Below are 17,798 nucleotides of genomic sequence, written 5' to 3'. Positions count from 1 at the left end.
CATCAACAGCCTCACAGCATTTTGAGTAAATACAGGGGCTTCCTAGGAAAGTTGGTCTTTTTGGCCTGGATTTATGTCTTGCACAGAATTAGATGAAATCCACATAATTCAGGAAATAATTCATGTTCTACCTAGCACTCTGAAGGAAAATAGATGCACTTATATTGACCTCTGTGTGTCAGACTGAGGAGCCATATCAGACTGGGGGATTATATTCATATTAGACTTGGAGCCCCTGAATTGGAGAGGCTCAGGACAAGCAGGGTGAGGTGAGTGAGAGCCTTGGGCAGGTGGGAGGAGGATACACAGCTTTGCAAATGAACAAATCAGCCTGGCAGGTCAAATATCATTTTGGTCAGCACTCCACTAACCAAGCAGAACACTGAACGATGCATGAAAAGAAAATACAGTTTGCTTAGTCTGTCTGCATAGAGAAACAGAAACACTACCAGCCAGTGCTGCTACATTCCTTTTTTTAATTTCATTTTTTTTAGGAAGGTCCTAGCAGCAATGAATATGAACTCTGCAATCCCAGCTGGACCTCTGCTATCACCTTATTTATGTCTCCCAACAGATAGTTGTTTGGTAGTACAGGCAGCTCCTGGAGCAGCAGTAATCATGACCATTCCTGTAAAAGCAGCACAATTGTCCTTTGGTGACAAGTGATGCCACTGAACACAGAGGTAGGGAAGATCCTATCACATCTTGTTGCTCATCCTTGCACTCAGCATTACAGACCTTAAGTCTGACTGTGCTTTAAGCTGAAAAAGCTGCCATTTTAAATCTCTGTGCCCTTAAATTTCTGTGCCTTGATCTCCCCTTAGCTTCCTGTATGATTATTGCTCTTGCTCCAGCCTGTGGGCTAAAAAATGAAGGGAAACAGCTATTTTTCAAGTGTGTCACTGAAGAAATCCATGCAGCAAAAATGAACCTCCACTAGTGGCAATCAGCATAGCAGGGCTGAAGGCAATGCCAGTCTACATCAGCCAGGGGCTGATCCCACTGCACCACTTCGAGGGTTTTTACTTTTTCTTATGCATGATGATAAAATTCATTTTAGCAACAGCTACATCAAAACAAATCAGATGAATCAGGGAATTGACAGAACTGGCTTTCCAAAAGGCTCTTCTTAAAGAATTTCATGAAGAATCATAATTCAGTTTGCTTGGAAACAGTTAACATGATAAAGGAAGTCATCAGTTTGTAGCAAAAAGAAAAAAAAACAAACATTATTAAGGTACTGGAACAGCATCTTATTGCCCTGCTGCATCACCCTACAGTCATCAGAAAAAATGTGCCTTGCCTGTTGTCAATGGCAGCCTGAACAAAATGGCAAATCCTGTTACCCCACTGAAATGCAATCACATCTTTTATTGGAAACACCAAAGACAATATGTGACATTCACAGACTGAGGGTAAACCTGATGGGGCATTTGTGTAGGCTGACATCAATTACTTGGGCTTAACTGCATCATGTTTACCAGAAAAGGGGGAATAGTTTGCAAAACATGAAGCAGGGTCTTGGAGATGCAGGAGAAAGATCCTGTCTGTAGCATAACTTGAAGTCTGGTCTTCAAGTGCATGTGTGGGCAGAGATATTCTGCATCATCTCCCCATGCAGATGCACTGCTCACACACACATATATTATTCCACAAGCAAGCTAAATATCTTAATTTTAAAAACAAAGCTCAGCTCTCTTGCTGCAAGGATAAACTGTCCAGTTCTGATCATCTTTCTCAGGTATTTTAATCACTGAAATTCCTCAGGCTCCCCTACTGAACTAATCTAAGAAGATCTGACCAAAAATTGCTTTCCAGTTACAAAAGATCACATGTATGTTTTTGTTCTTATCTTTGCTATGCACAAATATGCTACTGACAGGTGGGATAAATGACAGAAATGGCAAGGATGGCTTTCAAACGATGCTATATGCAGCTGTCATGGAGACCAACAGGAACTGGTGTTGCTCAGCACCTTCTTAAATATCAAGGTGCCTCTCCATGTAGACAGACACATAAGCATCAACACCTTCCCTGCATGTACATACATGCCCATTTTATTATGCCATGTATGCATAATAACTTCATCCTACATTTAAATCTTTATGCACATACAGAGACGGGTGCTAACTAACACTCCTTCTGCAACACACACACACACACACACACACACAAAATCTAACCAGGCACCAGAGAAATCCAATGCAGCTCTGCAGACAGAAAGTGCTTGCTGAAGCCATGCAGTGCACACCCAATCCACAGCGATTGGTGTCTTACCATTATGTATAATAAATAACAGTGTTTAATAATAACAGCACAGCTGTGCTGCCTGCACTCACACCCTCCCGACTCCATGCTCCTAAACCATTTAAACAACGTGGTCCTGTACATGAATCACAGAATGAAAAGCAGGCAGGACATGATCACTGCAAGAGATAGGCTTCGGCAGTGAATGCTGCTTCATGTCAGAGTGGGCTTTTCCCAGCTTTCAGACGTGTGATCTGCATGTCTAATAATGAACAGATTTAGTCAATCCATCATTTCTGGCATCAGTCCCTTACCTTGAAATGCTGCAGCTGAAGTATCTGGTCCTCAAGCTGTTGTCTCTTGCCTTCTATTTCTGTCTGCCTTTTCCTTTTCTCCTTGGAAAAATTATTTGAGAGAAAGAGAAAGAGAGAGAGAGAGAGAGAGAGAGAGAGATATCTTGTCAGAGAAGCGGAGGCTTTAAGGGTAGCAGATTCGTAACAGCATTTAAGCAGTAAAATGCATCTGTACAGATGTCACCAGTCCCATTTCACCTGCTCTTCTGCCTGCTGGTATGCAAACAGCAGTGTTCTGGGGAGACGCCAGCCCCAGACGAGCCGGTTGCTTGCCAGCAGGAGAAATTCTGCTCGCTTGCTCCCAGCAGCCGGAGCAGCAACAGAGTGCACAGTCCCAGAGGAGGGGAGAAAACAGGCATAACAGCTGAGAGAGAAGTTAAAGGGACAAAGATGTGATTTTGCTTTTGAGATGCTGGGCCAAAAACATGGATAGTGTGGTGCGATTTTGCGACAGTAAAGTGTCACAAAAGCAGTGGGTGGCATCACAGAGGAAGGGAGTCAGTTGCAACCTCATTTTTCCCCAGCAAGGCTGGTGGTAAGGCTTTCTCTGGGCTCAATGGGAAGAAGATGTTTAAGCCAGACTGCACAGGATTTACCTGCAAAGTATATGGGATCAGTAGCTGGCTGTGTTTAAAATTCAAGCCACCAGCACACACTAGCAGCTGGCCCTTCCCAGGTCCCAGAAGCTGGACTGACCAAGTGGCACCAAGGACAGCACAGTCATTTCCTCAGCTGAGGGTTTTCATGGTCCTGTTCATGAGCACAGCACTCACCTGTGCCCAGGCTGCTCCCTTCAGTAGGCAGCAAACTTTCCCAGGCATTTCAAGAGGAGAACAAACTGCTTTCCCACCCTTCAACATCTCCCTCTTACAAAGGATCAACTGTTTGCCCTTGTCAGTCTTCTGTACCTTGTGGGGAGCGTTTCTTCTCACCCATTCATCCCCATCCTGGATCAGGTTCCCTCTTCTGAAGATCTTTTCTCATTTTAGATTTTGTAGCCAAGATGGACTAACAAATGAAGGCAGTCAATAAGCATACCAGCCTCTGTTTTTACTAGAACAATATTTTTTATTCCCTATCTGCAAAACCTTTTTTTAAAATTTAAATATTTCAGTAGCTGTAAGGTTGTGTTTGAAGACATTTAGGGAATCCTTAAATCCCCAAAGGAATTTTTCTTTCTCATTTCTAGGTGCCCTACTAATGCTCTGGGAAATCTCTGCTTTCCAGGGATTTCAAACCTTCATGTCTTTTCCTCAAGGAGTATATGATAAGAGGCTGCCTATGCAGAAATTAATTTTTCTTATTTTGGACATCAAACCAGGACATCAAAATGTTGAGGGAAAATGTTACATTTAAAAGGAAGATCTGAATTTTTTTTTTAATTATTATTCAGTGTCAGGCTTACTCAAAACAAGGAGGTAGGTGACTGCCTGGACCACTTCTGCCAAAGAGTTAGACATCAGAATGGCGATGAGAAGGTTGGTGTAATGTACCCAGAAGAGGTGAAGTAGTCGAATGATGCTTATGTCACGCAGTTCTGTAATACACTGCACACTCTTTCACGCTAATTATTCATGTATACCTATGTCTACACCACACATGCATGCACACACACTCCCCATTGTCTGAAGTATGCAAGAATGTTACTGCTGAACAAAAACATTCTCATAGAACAGAATTACAGAATCACAGAATGGCTTGGGTTGGAAGGGACCTTAAAGATCATCTAGCTCCACCCACCCTGCCAGAGGCAGGGACACCTTTCCCTAGACCAGGCTGCTCAGAGCCCCATCCAACCTGGCCTTGAACACTTCCAGGGATGAGGCATCCACAACTCCTCTGGGCAATCTGTTCCAGTGCCTCACCACCCTCACAGTAAAGAATTTCTTTCAAATACCTAATCTAAACCTACTCTCATTCAGTTTGAATCCATTCCCCCTTGTTTCTTCTCTACCTACTCAGGTAAAAAATCCCTCTCCATGTTTCTTGTAGGTTCTCTTCAGGTACTGGAAGGCTGCAATCAGGTCACCACAAAACCTTCTCTCCTCCAGGCTGGACAGACCCAATTCTCTCAGTCTTTCCTTGTAGGAGAGGTGCTCCATCCCTCTAATCATCTTGATGTCCCTCCTCTTGGTCTGCTGAAGTTGTTTTTTAATACAAAAATTAGCTTTTTGGATAACTAAAATGTCACAAGTGGTGCTGCTCTTGACATCTCACTGGTCTGTGCACACAGAAGATAGTTTGTATTTACACACATACAAGCATACAGAATTTATGCACGCACTTTAAAAATCCTTCCTTATACAAAACTGATAGTCTGTGGGTCATCCCTCCTATCACTTCTCCAATTCACATTATCCCTTTGCATTTTTGAATGAAGTAGGATATTGAATGGTTCAGTGGTTAAAAAACCCAACATTATTCAGGGAAATCTCTTGCCATTTTCTTCATTCTGCAATACTAACAGTGTACTTTGGAGTCTGAAAACCAGAATTCGTTCTTTGCTATTTCCTCAAATAGCTGGTTGTTCACGGACTGGAAAAAAGTAGTTCTAAAAGATGTTCCAGTTAATGGCCTAATATTCTCAGAATAAGGATAATTTTGCCTTTTTGTGCCAAGCTGGCAGGATGACAAAATATTGGATTACAAATATGTAGGCATTAGCACCCCACATTTGACATTCCACAGGCCAGCACAAGGCATGTACATTTTCACAGTTAACTGATCTACATTTGTAAGTGTGTGCGTGTATATATATATATATATGTGTGTGTGTGTGTGTGTGTGTATATGTATGTATGTATGTGTATGAAAAACCTTTTCTCTGAGGTAGTAATGAAGAATGATTTGCCCCACTGATAATACTGGACCTATCAATAGTCCATGTGCACCCTACGGAAATTACATACCCACAGAAACGGAAGAGAAGGTGGTGAAGATAGTGTAGAAGGTAGGTAGCCATGATCTGAGCCACGAGGAGGCAGGGGGCCAGTGAGCCCCTCTGGGGCCCCCAGACCCCAGACCCCAGGCCCCCAGACCCCAGACCCCAGCCGAGGCTACGGGAGACCCGGTATAGTGTCAAAGCTGGACCGGGTCCCGTAATCAAGAGCTGGAAGAGTTTCCTTACTGTCAGCAGCAGCAGAAGACATTGAAAAGCAGCAGCAGAGCAGCCCTGAACAGAGACAGCAACGGCTAAAAGCCAAAAAGATAGCCAGTAGCAGCGAGAAAATGTGAAGCCGGCTGAAAGATGCAGAGATGTTCCTGCAGGAGGGAGAGCTGGCAACAAAACAGAGGTAAACTCAACAGAGCTGGTTTGGGGTAAGACTGTATTATTTTCCCAAAACCAGAGACTTTCTGAAGAGGAGAGGTGGACTTCCAAAGCATTAGGGAGTCCCGAAATGCAGCAGCAGCTAGAGAGAGGGAGAAAGGAGCTGAAAACCCGGAGTTGTCCTGAGAGCTGAGCCAGGATGGAATGCGGAGGAGGTGGCTGTGCCCTCTGCTGCTGCTGTTGCTGTTTCTATCAAGCTGTCGAGCTGGGACAGAGCAAAAGAGCTTTGGTAAGACTGAACTGAAAGCTGCCTTCAATGTTCTAACCCAAGAGGAGTGAAGATCTACAAGGAAATCCCCCGAAGGCTCAGGCTCGGGGTTGAACTTTCCACAAAGTAAGAACAAAATCCTGACTGCCATACATAAATCTGCTGCTTCAGGAAAATGAAGGACACTAACCAGTGCCACAAAAACTGAAATTAAGGAACTGTGGCCTGAGAAGTGATAGACTTTTCTCTTTTCTTCTTGGACTTCTATTGAAGAAGAGGAGAAATTTAATTTAATGTAAATATATATGTGGGTGTAAATAAACCTTTGTAAATATTTTCCCCTTCCCCCAATAATGAATGGTCGTGTTTTGTCTGAAAACTCTCCACATGGGGTGAAAAAGATATCAAGTCCATACCATGACTAAACCCTCTCACAGGGACAAACTGTGGGATGGGGGCTTAAACTTAAAAATTAGATTCTTGGGAGTTTCAAACCACCACAATATGTATGTATGTATGTATGTATTCTACCTTTCACAAAAACCTACTCACTAAACATACAATGGAAACCACCACAACACCTCCTCTGGCTGGTTGTGTCATGCTGTATAATGGATGTGACAAGACAGCCTTATAAAAGATAGATGGAAATTTCTTTTCTTTTTGAGAAAAGGGAAGCACTTAGAGTATTTTCCCTGTAGGCAGCAACACAGCAGGCACTAAAATACTTGAACTACTTACTAACTAGTGGGTTTCTGTGGAGTTAAATTGGAATATTGCTCATGTTTCCATTTCACTGGCATTCAGTCAGTCTGAGTGTATGCCTCTACCCTCTGATTTTGTACCAAATTATGGCTGAGGAATATTACGGAATATGACAATAAAAGTACTTTCCTCCCCCCCCCTCCAAAAAAAAAAAAGATTATGTGAATCAGCTATCAGGACATTTCACTTTCAGGTCACTATATCACATTCAATTTAGGTTTCTCCCAGTCACTGAAGGTTGGAACTATATGTGTGTCTGGTTTGTATGGGTGGGTTCTAGAAAAGCGTGGTAGAAGATTGGATTGGATCACAAAAATCCCACCAAAAACAGCATGCCAAGGATTTTAGAAGTTCAGAAAATGAAACCAGCCCCCACTCAAGCAGAACTTCACTGAAAACGCTGGGATATAAAGCACTTTGAAGCATTTGTTAAAGCACTTTTCTATGTGTAAGTCAGTAAATGTTCCTCATTACTCTGTTCATCTACTTATAGATAATTTTTTTTCCAAGTATGCCTGCTGAGTTATGAATTTCTAAGGGTCCTGTCACAAATAAAGTGCTTGCTTTAAACAAATAAGTTTGCTCGAGGGTTTCAGAAACTGGGTTGGAGAGGTGGAAAAGACTGAAATCAGTTTTACTGTTACTGTTATGTTTAAAGGAAAGGATTTGTACCTGTCTGTAATGTGCTGCTTTTGTAAGAATACAGATGGTCATCATGGTTACCTTTCCCAAATGGTAGAAGAGTACCACTTGGGAGGTATTTTCAGGGCACCTTGAATATTTGAGACATCAGTGAGTAAAATAAGATTTAAAGTTTGCACCCCTCCCTTCACCAGACTTACAAGGAAAATTGGAAACTGAAAATACTTTCTTTTTTTTTACTCAGACCTACATGATGGGAAAAGAACATAGGTCAAGCAGCAAGGTGACTCACATCTTGGAAAAATGAGATTTGTATTCAGGCATTCACACATGGATGTGCAAAAGGTGTGCAACACCTTTTCCGAGAAGCTTGATTCTGCAAAGGATGAAATTCTTAGCGCAAAATTTGGCCATTACCACTTCCCTATTGCTAAAAGCCAAATATATCAGAAACTGAGCAAGACACCATGCACTTGGAAGAAAAAGAGGCACCGGGAGGACCAAACAGAGATTTGTAAAATCATGGAAATAGGCAGTGGACACCTACTGCTCACTCTGTCTACTCCTGTAAGGAAAAAAGGGGCATCAAGTGAAACTAGATGGGGCAGGTTTGAAGCCAAGACAATGGTCTGCTGTGGAAATCCATGTGTCAGGATGCTGTGGGTTCTATAAGGTAATGGGGACAATCCGAAGGAATACTGTGAGGGTTACTACAGAAACTGAAATTACATCTGATTCAAGAAGCCCCTGAACCACAGATGATTTTAAGTGTGTTTGTTAAGTTTTTGTATGCTTGTCCTTCTCTCATGTTAACCCTAACAACCACTGACTTCTTTATCTGAATAGTGTGTTACATTGATCAAAATAACCTACAGTTTAGTATTACACTTGTCAAACTGCTACAGTCAAAAAAACCCAAACAACCACAAACCACCAACAACAACCACAAAAAAACCAAACTCAAAACAAGCACAAGATCTGAAAAAAAAAAGTTACACCAAAATGCTTCTCTGCAGTCACAGAATACTTCAGTTTTCCACTACAAAATAATTTTTGTTGGAATCTGCCTGCAAAGCGTGGGAAGTGATACAGAGATTACTCAGCTCACCAAGTCAGAACCATCTGTGGTGAAATATACACCTCTACCAATCCCTGGGGCAGTAAAGACTTGGTGAAACCCTTTGCTCCCCTTGCAGTGGCAGAAGCACCTGATTTCTTCAGTTTAAAGCCAGCTCAGCCCTGTACAGAAAGCACACCACGGAGCAGCACAGAAGCTAAGCACTATTTGATTGAACTCACTCTGAAAGTACGTGCCTAAACCTGACGGCAAGCAAAGGTATGGTACAAGGATCCAAAATAAGATGGTGGAATAAAAGAAAGCACTCCCAACTCAACAGAAAACGCAACAGGGTTCACATGAACCTTGAGGAGAAGGGTGGCACAACACTGGAGGAGCTACCGTCAGTAGTTTCAGTGAATCATTTCCCACTGACTTCATCCTACATGCCAGACAAGTGTCCTGCCTGCCATGGAGCAACGGATGGAAGAGGGCGAGCTCCTGCCTGTTGTGAAAATGCAAAATAAATGCACCCGAAAATGGCACAAATGGAGGAAAAATTATAGTCTGCTTCAAAGCAAGGAAAACAGTTATAAAGAACTGTCTTCAAAGAATCACATTAATTTCTTCAGCAAACAATTATTTTCTCCACTCTGCATAGTTGGCAGAAATTATTCCACCTGTATTTAAAACGCATGTATTTTTAGGGCAGGGAGTAAGGGAAAAAAAACCCAAGCAAAAGAAATGCTGACCCCTCATTATTCTGTTGCCAGTTCAGAGACACCCAGAACTCTGGGAGAAAAGGAGTATCTAGGTTCTGCAAACAATTTCAACATGCAGTTCTCATAATCCCAAGAAACCACCGTCATGAAAACCAAAACTTTCCCCAGGGGGGTCATTTAAATGACCATTTTCACTGTGGTGACTGCATATCTCTCATAAGTGAAATCAAATCTGTATGTTTGTTTCATCTTTTGCTGTACAGCAGCAGTGGTTCATGGGAAAGAAAATATTAAGAAAATCAGGATGCTATTTTTCTCCCTTTTTTCTTTTTTTTATTTTGCTTTTCTCCCTTTTTTCCCCACTTTCTTCATTAACATCTGGTCAACTCTTTTATTTTCCTCTTGTGTTTGAAGAGCAGGAACCTCTCCTGAGAGCAACCATCTCTACCAGTTGCAATGATACAACCCAGTATTGGCAGCACTTTGCAAACTCCAGTTCTGAATACTATCTGCTGTTGTGAACAGCATGAAATACAGATACAGCACTAGAAGAGGCAGGATGCAGAACTGAAGCAAAAACATTGATACATCAAAATAAACACACCTTGAAGAATGGTGGTGCCTGCTCCTTTTGGATCATCAATGCCCACTTTCTGCCAGTTGTCCTGCATGACTATGCTTGGTGAAAATTTTGTTACGGGTAGCCACTCAGTCTCCATAATTGAAAGCTGAAGGCTTGTCGGTTTTGAGCACTGAGAAATATATGTTGTTTCAGATTATGGGAAATGCCTACTCCTGAAGCTCCTCTTCCACCCTGCTCCAAGCAGAACCAGAGCCTACATTTGTTTATTTCCGAGATCCAACTTTGCTCTACAATTACACCATCAACACCACATAAATGTAAGCTACTGACTTTACTCCCTGAGGCACTTTCCTCCAAGACTTTTTCTGCCTCAGTTCCCTGAAATCCTGTGGCAACCTGGCTAAGCTTTGCTTCACTTAAAACACAAGCCAGGGACAAATTCCCTGCATATGTATACTGGAATCCATTTTCTGAACCTAAGGAAACTGCACTCTATGCTCCTATGTGGCATCTATAAGACTGGCACCCTTTTTCACTCACAGTCTCCCTCTGACAGAGGCTCATTTCCTAAAGCACAGATTCAGTGTTTCAAATGTCTTAAGTGCCTAGGACCTTGGTCACTCACCTTACTGGACTCCCTCCATAGCTGAACAAACAAAGCAAGTTGTACATTGGAAGTTCTACATGGGATGCAGGGATAGCAGGACTACAGCCTGCTGCTGCAATGCTTGATGTGTCTTCCATATACCTCCATGTCTTAGGACAAAGCTGTGGCCATTTCCGTCACTCCAAGCAAGAAGCAAATGTGTTATTGAGGAATGAATGACAGGAGTTCCCATTTGCACAGGTGCAGCAGATAAATGTCTGAGGGGAGCAAGTGAAACCCACTTAAAAGAAAAGGACTGGGTTTAGCTCCCTTCCTTCATGCCTGCTTTTTCCACAGTTGAACACGCAGCAGGAAACAAAGCTGAGATTGGATACCAGGTGAACAATTAATGATCAGGTATGCCCTTCACTTTCTCTCTTTCAAAACTGGTTTAAAATGGAGATTGCTGTTGCAAGGGTTGATTCCCATTAAATAGACTGCTTGCCATAGCATTCAAGAATTGACTCGGAATGTTAGTTTTGGAAAGAGAACAGATATACTTCACTGACGCAGAGTAAATAGAAGAGGCTGGAAGTTATGGAAATACTTTGTTTCTCATATATTGAACAGATTCCTTCTAAGGGTAAGGTAGAATCACTTGCAGTGAGGTGAACATTCAGGATGAAGAAATAACATGAACTCAGGCCAGACATACACTGTCTTTCACTGCAGCCTCACATCCCTTTTGTCTAGTAGTGAGTGTCAGAGAAATTACTTGCTTATGCACAAGGCAAGGGTAGTTTGAGACAGGTAAACAGATACAGTTCCCCACAACTGACTTAAGTGCTTCCAGTAAAGTAACAGACATTTCTGGTCTGCAGCCCCCTTTCTAGATGATTTTTGACACTTGCATGCAGAATAACAGTTATTGTAAAATTCACTTGCTCCATTTCATCTAACAGTTAGGCTACTTTTGCACTGTGTCAAAAGATGGGTTTCTCCTGTGCTGACCTGCTAAAGCAGATAAGAGTAGCTCTGCATCCACAGGTGCATTGCCCTCAACACAGTGTTCAAGTAAGAGAAGTGCAATAGTGATTCTGTCTGTTGGGGATATTAAAGGAGGAGTTCATCCACTTGGAGCCCCCATAAGAGTAACTCCTGCTCAGGGCTTCTGAATTATGAACATTTCATAACTGCCACAATCCCAATGCCAATGTCATACCTGAGACTATCCAAGTCAAAACTGTCCAAGAGGAGAATGGAGCCTCTTTGTTGAAGACAAAAATTCTCACAATCCTCTAAAGGGCCGCAGCAAAAATTTCAGCTGCCTTGCAAGCTTTTAATTATAGCTCTCTGGTCACCGAAGGCAACCACCATGATGCACACAGACAATGACCACTTAATTAAAATCACCATGCATCTCAAACAACAAATAGAAGGATGGCACTGCTCCCAGAACAAGAGCCCTTACTGAAAAGTGATGAACACAGGAAGGAATTTCCTTTTTAAAAACTCCTTCATTAGCATTTTTGAAAGAGGATACAATGGAAAAATGCCTCATTGAGATGGTGAACCAAAATTATTTTAGGAGAAAACATGGTTCTTCTGATATCCCATGGGGAAATCCTCACTTTAGTGGAACAATACCCATTTTGATACAACAAAAATTTTAGATGCAAGATTCTCCTTTCACTGAATGCTACTGGGTCACCTGAAGCAGTTTCTGGTCTAACACAATCCATGTGCCTTTTTGATTGGGCCACCACCATAATGAGTTCTTGAACTATGAAAACGTTTGGTTGACTTTTCTTCTTTCCTCCTATTTCTGAACTGAAACTGAACGTGGGCTGAGACCCACAGATGCTGCTTCCCTTCAGTTGCCGAGAGGAAAAAAGCCACTTTCCTATGCATTTACCATTTCATCATGGGTGTCAGGCTCTTAAATGGCTGATGAGAGGTGATGAGGGTCACTGAAGTCTGAGTATCTTTTCTGTGAGATGTAACAGTGAAGCAAAAGTTGACTTATAAATGCCAGATTCCCACTCTCTATTAATTCCTCATCAGCATGTCTTCCAAAGCTTCCAAGTTTTTACACTAACTCTGAAAACGTGTAAGAGCTCAGAGTCACCTGAGTCTAGAAGCAACGTTCTCCACAACATCAAGTATTTCTGGAAAGTACTCAAGAGACTGTATAGAGCCCACTGTTAGTATAAATCATGAAATGGACAGATTTATCCATTAATCTGGATAATCTTTAATAACAGTAATAAATAACAGGCAGCTGCACCTCATTACCTAATGTCCACTGCAGTTAACCTCAAAGATGATGTGCATAGCTTGCTAGCACTGACCTTGTTATACTGCAGCCTAAGCTAGATGAAAAGTTCTATGTCTTCATCTGGCAAAGTGCCTTTCTTCCTAAAAATAAAGTGAAATTTTCTAGGTACTGTCACACAGAATATATTCTGAAACTTCTATTTTCTCTAGAAAATGAGCAAAATTCTGAAAGGGGCTACTTTTAAACAACTCTTTTGTTTTCCTGTATTTTTCTTAAAAACATATTTTGGATAAGGAATGTTAAAGAAACTTTGATCTAAGTTTTTATTCACAAAAGTATACAACAAGGAGCTTTCTTTAGGCTGAATAGACTATTTGTAGAAAACTAGTTCATTAACTCTCCCTACTCTCATGTTGCTACTGACTGGTTTTGGTTTAAATCCATGCTTTTCAATGTATATCCTTTCACTGTTTGCTTCTGAAAAGGAGAAAGACAGGATTTGGTCTGTGTGGCTTAATTTAATCACATTTCCACAGCATCAAACAAAAGTCTCTTGTTTACTCTCATGTCCCATCCACTCCTTAAATATCTCTTCATGCTGCCAAAGAGGCTGTTGTAAAGCCTGTGGAAACATCTCTGATTGCAGCTGCACGTGCAGAGGAACACCTATACAAGGCTTATCTAGAAATGAAAAATAAATCACAATAGTTTTAAGTCAAGGCATCCAGGCTGAAGCTGTGATTGCTTATGCTGGGTTCCCCCTAATCAAATTTCTGGTGAGGATCTCTATGCGTTATTTCTCACTCGGTGAGAACTTAGATCAGAATCACCAAGACTGGGATTTCAGCAGAATTTGTTAATCCATTTTAATTGCACATATGACAGACATCTCCACCTCAAGAAACTTAAACTTCCTCAGGACAGAGCACATTAAGTGGGAAGAGGAAATTGGATTTTCTGCAGTGGAAAGGGAATGAACTGGTCTGGCTGGTCAGCACAGAGCAATGGCCAGGATCCATAGGGACAACAAGTGCTAATTCTCGTGCTTGAATCATATCCAGCTTTTTGCTTATTATTTTCAAAGTAATGGTACAGAAACCCAAATGAAGGAATTAATACATAGAGCTGGGTTTTGTGTTTTAATCCTTACAGTCTGACTGGATTAGCCAATTATTTCAGAGTCCCAGTGCCTCACATCAAAATGTTTTTACTGAGGCTTCCTCCCTTTGCTTGTGTGTGCAGCAGCTTGCCTGCTGACACTGAGGCTTTTGGTGCCGACCTGCATGGAACCATGCCAGATCCTCTCATTGCAGGGCTGTGTTTGGCAGTTGTACTGTACAGGGCTCCTCTGCTGCCAAAAAGCACTTCTCGTCATTTGGGAGGTAAAAACTATCAGCTCAAAAACCTTTCTTTAAGCTTTTATCCAGTGTTGGTCATGAACTAAGGATACTCAAACTGTCTGATGCTCAGGGATCTGCTAACACAAGTGGCAGTTACCGGTGTGATTGAGTCCTAACTTCTACATTCAGGAAGAATGTAATTCTACATTCATGACTGGTTTTACAGAGAAAAGAAAGAGGAAGAGAACCTTCCCTACAAGCGCAGTGTGAAGCAATCAAAAGTCTGAGACTTGTCACCTTCTTGCTGCCAGTGTCCTTCCACTTTGGTGATGCTAATGAGACAATACACCAGTTCACAAATCACCATTCTGGCTACGTTTTCCTTTCTTTCTAAAGAGGGTGTAGGGGGCTGGGTTCCTCTTGCTTTTTGACCAGCCTTGAAGATTCTATACATTTGCGCTTTGTGAAGACCCACATGGGCCTGAGAGGGCACTAGTGCCTCTCTTCAGTTAGTGGGTAACTCCCTGCTGAGTCATGGAGACTGATGGGGCTGTTGGATATGCCATTTCTGCCTCCTCCCCAGTTCATCAAGGGAATCACATTACTCCAACAAGAGACATAGAGAGACCATGGATCATAAATGATGAACATGATCATGACTGGGAGAGTCGATACATTTATGTGCTTGGTAAAAAAAGCATGCTGTGATCCAGGTATGCTAAAAATCCTACCCAGCCTCAGCATTGGCATCTTGCCTTTACAGCACATAAAACAACTGGCTTCATCTCCAACCAGCTTACTTCTGGAAAGCTTATTTAATTTGACAGGTGTAGGATCACATGCCTTGATACTGAACCTTAGCAGTACTCTATGTCATTCCTTTAGGTCAGGCATCCCAATACTTTCTGTGTGAATATGAACAGCTGAGACATTATGCTATGGATGGCCTAACAAATCCATCTGCTGGCCTTCTCCGTTCACCATCAAAGGCAAAGACCACCCTGATCCTGGTAACTCAGACAGACTCCGCTGTAGCTTTTCATCACTATCGCATCATCTCAAGTAAGGAGGAGACGGTGAGCACATGAAACCTGTGACATGTGCCTGCTTGTCTCTCCAGGGATGGATTGGCTGCAGACCCTCAAGGCAGAGGGCTCATGGCTGCAGGCCACAGGCAGGATGCAGAGGAGTGCACAGTGTCAATCGGATGCACTGATGGGGGAGACCTCACAGTCTGGATCTGTCTGCCTTGATGCTTGGGTCCAGAACCCAAATCCATGCACAGATGGCAAAATTCTGCCATCAAAGGTTTCCCCCCTTCAGAAAACTGACTGCATTCCTCCATGACTTGCATTCCTGATGTGAAGTGTATCTGGGAATTCACAGCTTCAAGGTCATCTCAGTGACCCATATGACTGCTGTGTAGTTTGTGCAAGTTTGTCTGCCCAGCTGCTCAGGGTTTGGGGAGGATTGAAACAGCAAAGCCTGTACAGTTTGGAGGAATTTCATACTTAGCTGACACACGCACCTGAGAGGTTTATAAAACTGTGAAGCATTTGAAACAGCTTATTAAACAGCAATCAGAGCACAAAACCCCCCTAAAACCTGTAGATAGCAGAAGAAGCTTCATTGTTGTGGGTTGATTCCTGCCTCTTCCTGCCTGCCTCCTCCAGCCACAGTAACGTGGCCTCTTCTACTGCCAACAAAATGCCACGCAGGTCCTGTTTAACTGTTCCTGTAGAACTCCTCCTCCAGTGTTCTGGAGGCATCTGCATAAAGGAGGTCTTACTATTTTACAATCCCAGATTTTGAAATCACTCCTCTCCTTCTTTCATGGAGCATTCCTGTCAGTTTTGCTCTTCTGTTTCACTTGAAAATGCATCTCTTCAGCAATTCCTCCTGTGAAGCTGAAGGGGGGAGAAGATGCAACTGGAGACAAGTCCCTTCCCAAAAGTCAAATTCTTTCTTCCTCATATTGTTACTCTATCCCGACATACAGAACACACAATTTTGCACACCTGAACAACCTTAAGGAAGGTCAGATCCCTCCCTCAGTCTGCCTTAGCAGGTTTAGAACTTTTCCTTAAGGCTTTATCCTTTTAGGATGGGTAGCTTAGTTTTAGGGTGGGTAGCTTAGTCACATCCAAGGATTCAGACAACATAAAGTCATTGAAGTCATCATCTACTGCTGTCTCTAGTGTGTTACTCTGTACATCCCCGTTAACAGTCCCTGGTGAAGGATCTTTTTTAATTCAGGTCTGTGTGAAATGTGTATTTCATTTTACTGAGCTCCCAGATTAAGGTGCAAAATACAGCTTGTGGATAGGTTGCAGTATTTTGTATGGTTTGTACATTCTGATTTTATGCAGGAGCTTCTAGAAGCTGGCTCCTAAGACCCCTAAGCTGGCTGCACCATCAAAGCCACAGTGTGGCAGAGCAGCAGTTTTCAGGGAGTGTACCCCACTGCCTTGACCTGCAGACTCTCTTTGGCCTGGAAGACATCATGACCAAGATCTCCAACCTTTTAAGTGGAAAGACCTTAAGAAACATGCTCAAAAGGCAAAAGATGTTCAAGTACGTTGGCCAAAAGTGATGCAATGCACCATGAAAATTCGAGCACCTGCCTCTCGTACCATAGCATAAAGTTACTTTGTCAAAATTCTACATGGTATTTGCTCCATACTTGTGCTAAACTAAATTAACCACCATCATCTATACTCTCTTCATGGTAATAAATTTGGAAGTAAAAAGCTAACTTGCTCTATAAACTACAATTAATGGGATCTGCCCTTGGTGGCCAGGCTGCTCCACAGTTTCTCAGTTGATGCTGACTTTGCCTTAGCAGAACTAACTGCCAGCTTATGAGCAGAGAGATAATTTCTGGAAACATTACTGACAAAGGTAGTCAAAGATACTCTATTACATTGGTACAGTGATTATAGTGTCTCTTCTTTTTAGCTAGAGGTAAAAGAGAGAGGTAGAGGGACATCAACAGCTTCTCAACTACCTAACGGGGGAATTTTCCAGAGTAAGGTGAGAACAAAAACTCATGTTTTTATTTGTTTCATACCCAAATAAAAACGGATTTGAAGAGAGGAAAAATACCACGTGTTTTTCACCTCTTTGGTTTTCCAAGAAAACTGCTGGCTCTCCACTTAACTACTCACATCTTCCACACAAATCTAATTTCAGTTTGATGGCTGTGCTGCTACCTGGAAAGCTGGACCACTGCAGAGCTCAAATACAGTTACAAGCATGACACTGCCCACAACCAACTCACATGTCTTTGCAGGGACCTGCAGAAGAGGCTGTAAAGCCAACACCCAAAGTCCACTTAGAAAAGACATACCTAATACTTTTCCAGGGATGGCAGGAGAGTCTGTGAAGAGTACTGGGAATTTATTTTCAGCTACAGAAGAGGGGTTGAAAAATACCTCTCCTCTATGGATCAGCACTTGTGTGATACGTAATCAGTTACCCCTCACAATAACGGAATTCGAGGGAGGTTTTTCATGGTCTGAATGTTAGTGGACCAATCATCCTGCAGAGGCAGTAGCTGCCGAGCTCTATATGAAAGCCAGTTCCCACAGCTCAAGTCAGCATCACATTTGGCTGCAAGTCCCCACACAGGAGGGGACCAGATAGTTCAAATGAGGAGAGGACTTAGAGGCTTTGGTAAGGTCAGGTTA

The 17,798-nt window shown here is 42.4% G+C and overlaps 1 protein-coding gene across 6 annotated transcripts in view; it reads right to left on the bottom strand.

Moving 5' to 3' along the window:
- PALM2AKAP2 (PALM2 and AKAP2 fusion) overlaps window positions 1-17,798 on the bottom strand; it is a 269,801-nt gene that overhangs the window by 219,499 nt on the left and 32,504 nt on the right. For 2 of the 6 annotated variants that reach the window (XM_064641773.1, XM_064641775.1), the window contains exons 1-2: window positions 2,799-2,955; window positions 2,562-2,642 (exon numbers count right to left, since the gene is read on the bottom strand). Coding sequence is in view for 3 of the 6 variants with exons in the window: in XM_064641785.1 (XP_064497855.1) it covers window positions 2,562-2,642; window positions 2,799-3,083 (366 nt within the window). In the remaining 3 variants the exon portion in view is untranslated. Of the gene's footprint in view, window positions 1-2,561; window positions 2,643-2,798; window positions 3,099-17,798 lie in introns of those variants that run through there. The other 4 variants (XM_064641776.1, XM_064641784.1, XM_064641785.1 and 1 more) reach the window with 3 other exon arrangements.

Source organism: Pseudopipra pipra, chromosome Z (assembly GCF_036250125.1).
Source record: "Pseudopipra pipra isolate bDixPip1 chromosome Z, bDixPip1.hap1, whole genome shotgun sequence".
In the NCBI taxonomy this organism is placed as follows: Eukaryota; Metazoa; Chordata; class Aves; order Passeriformes; family Pipridae; genus Pseudopipra; species Pseudopipra pipra.
Note: the sequence above shows the minus strand (reverse complement) of the source record. Positions and strands in the feature narration are given on the sequence as shown.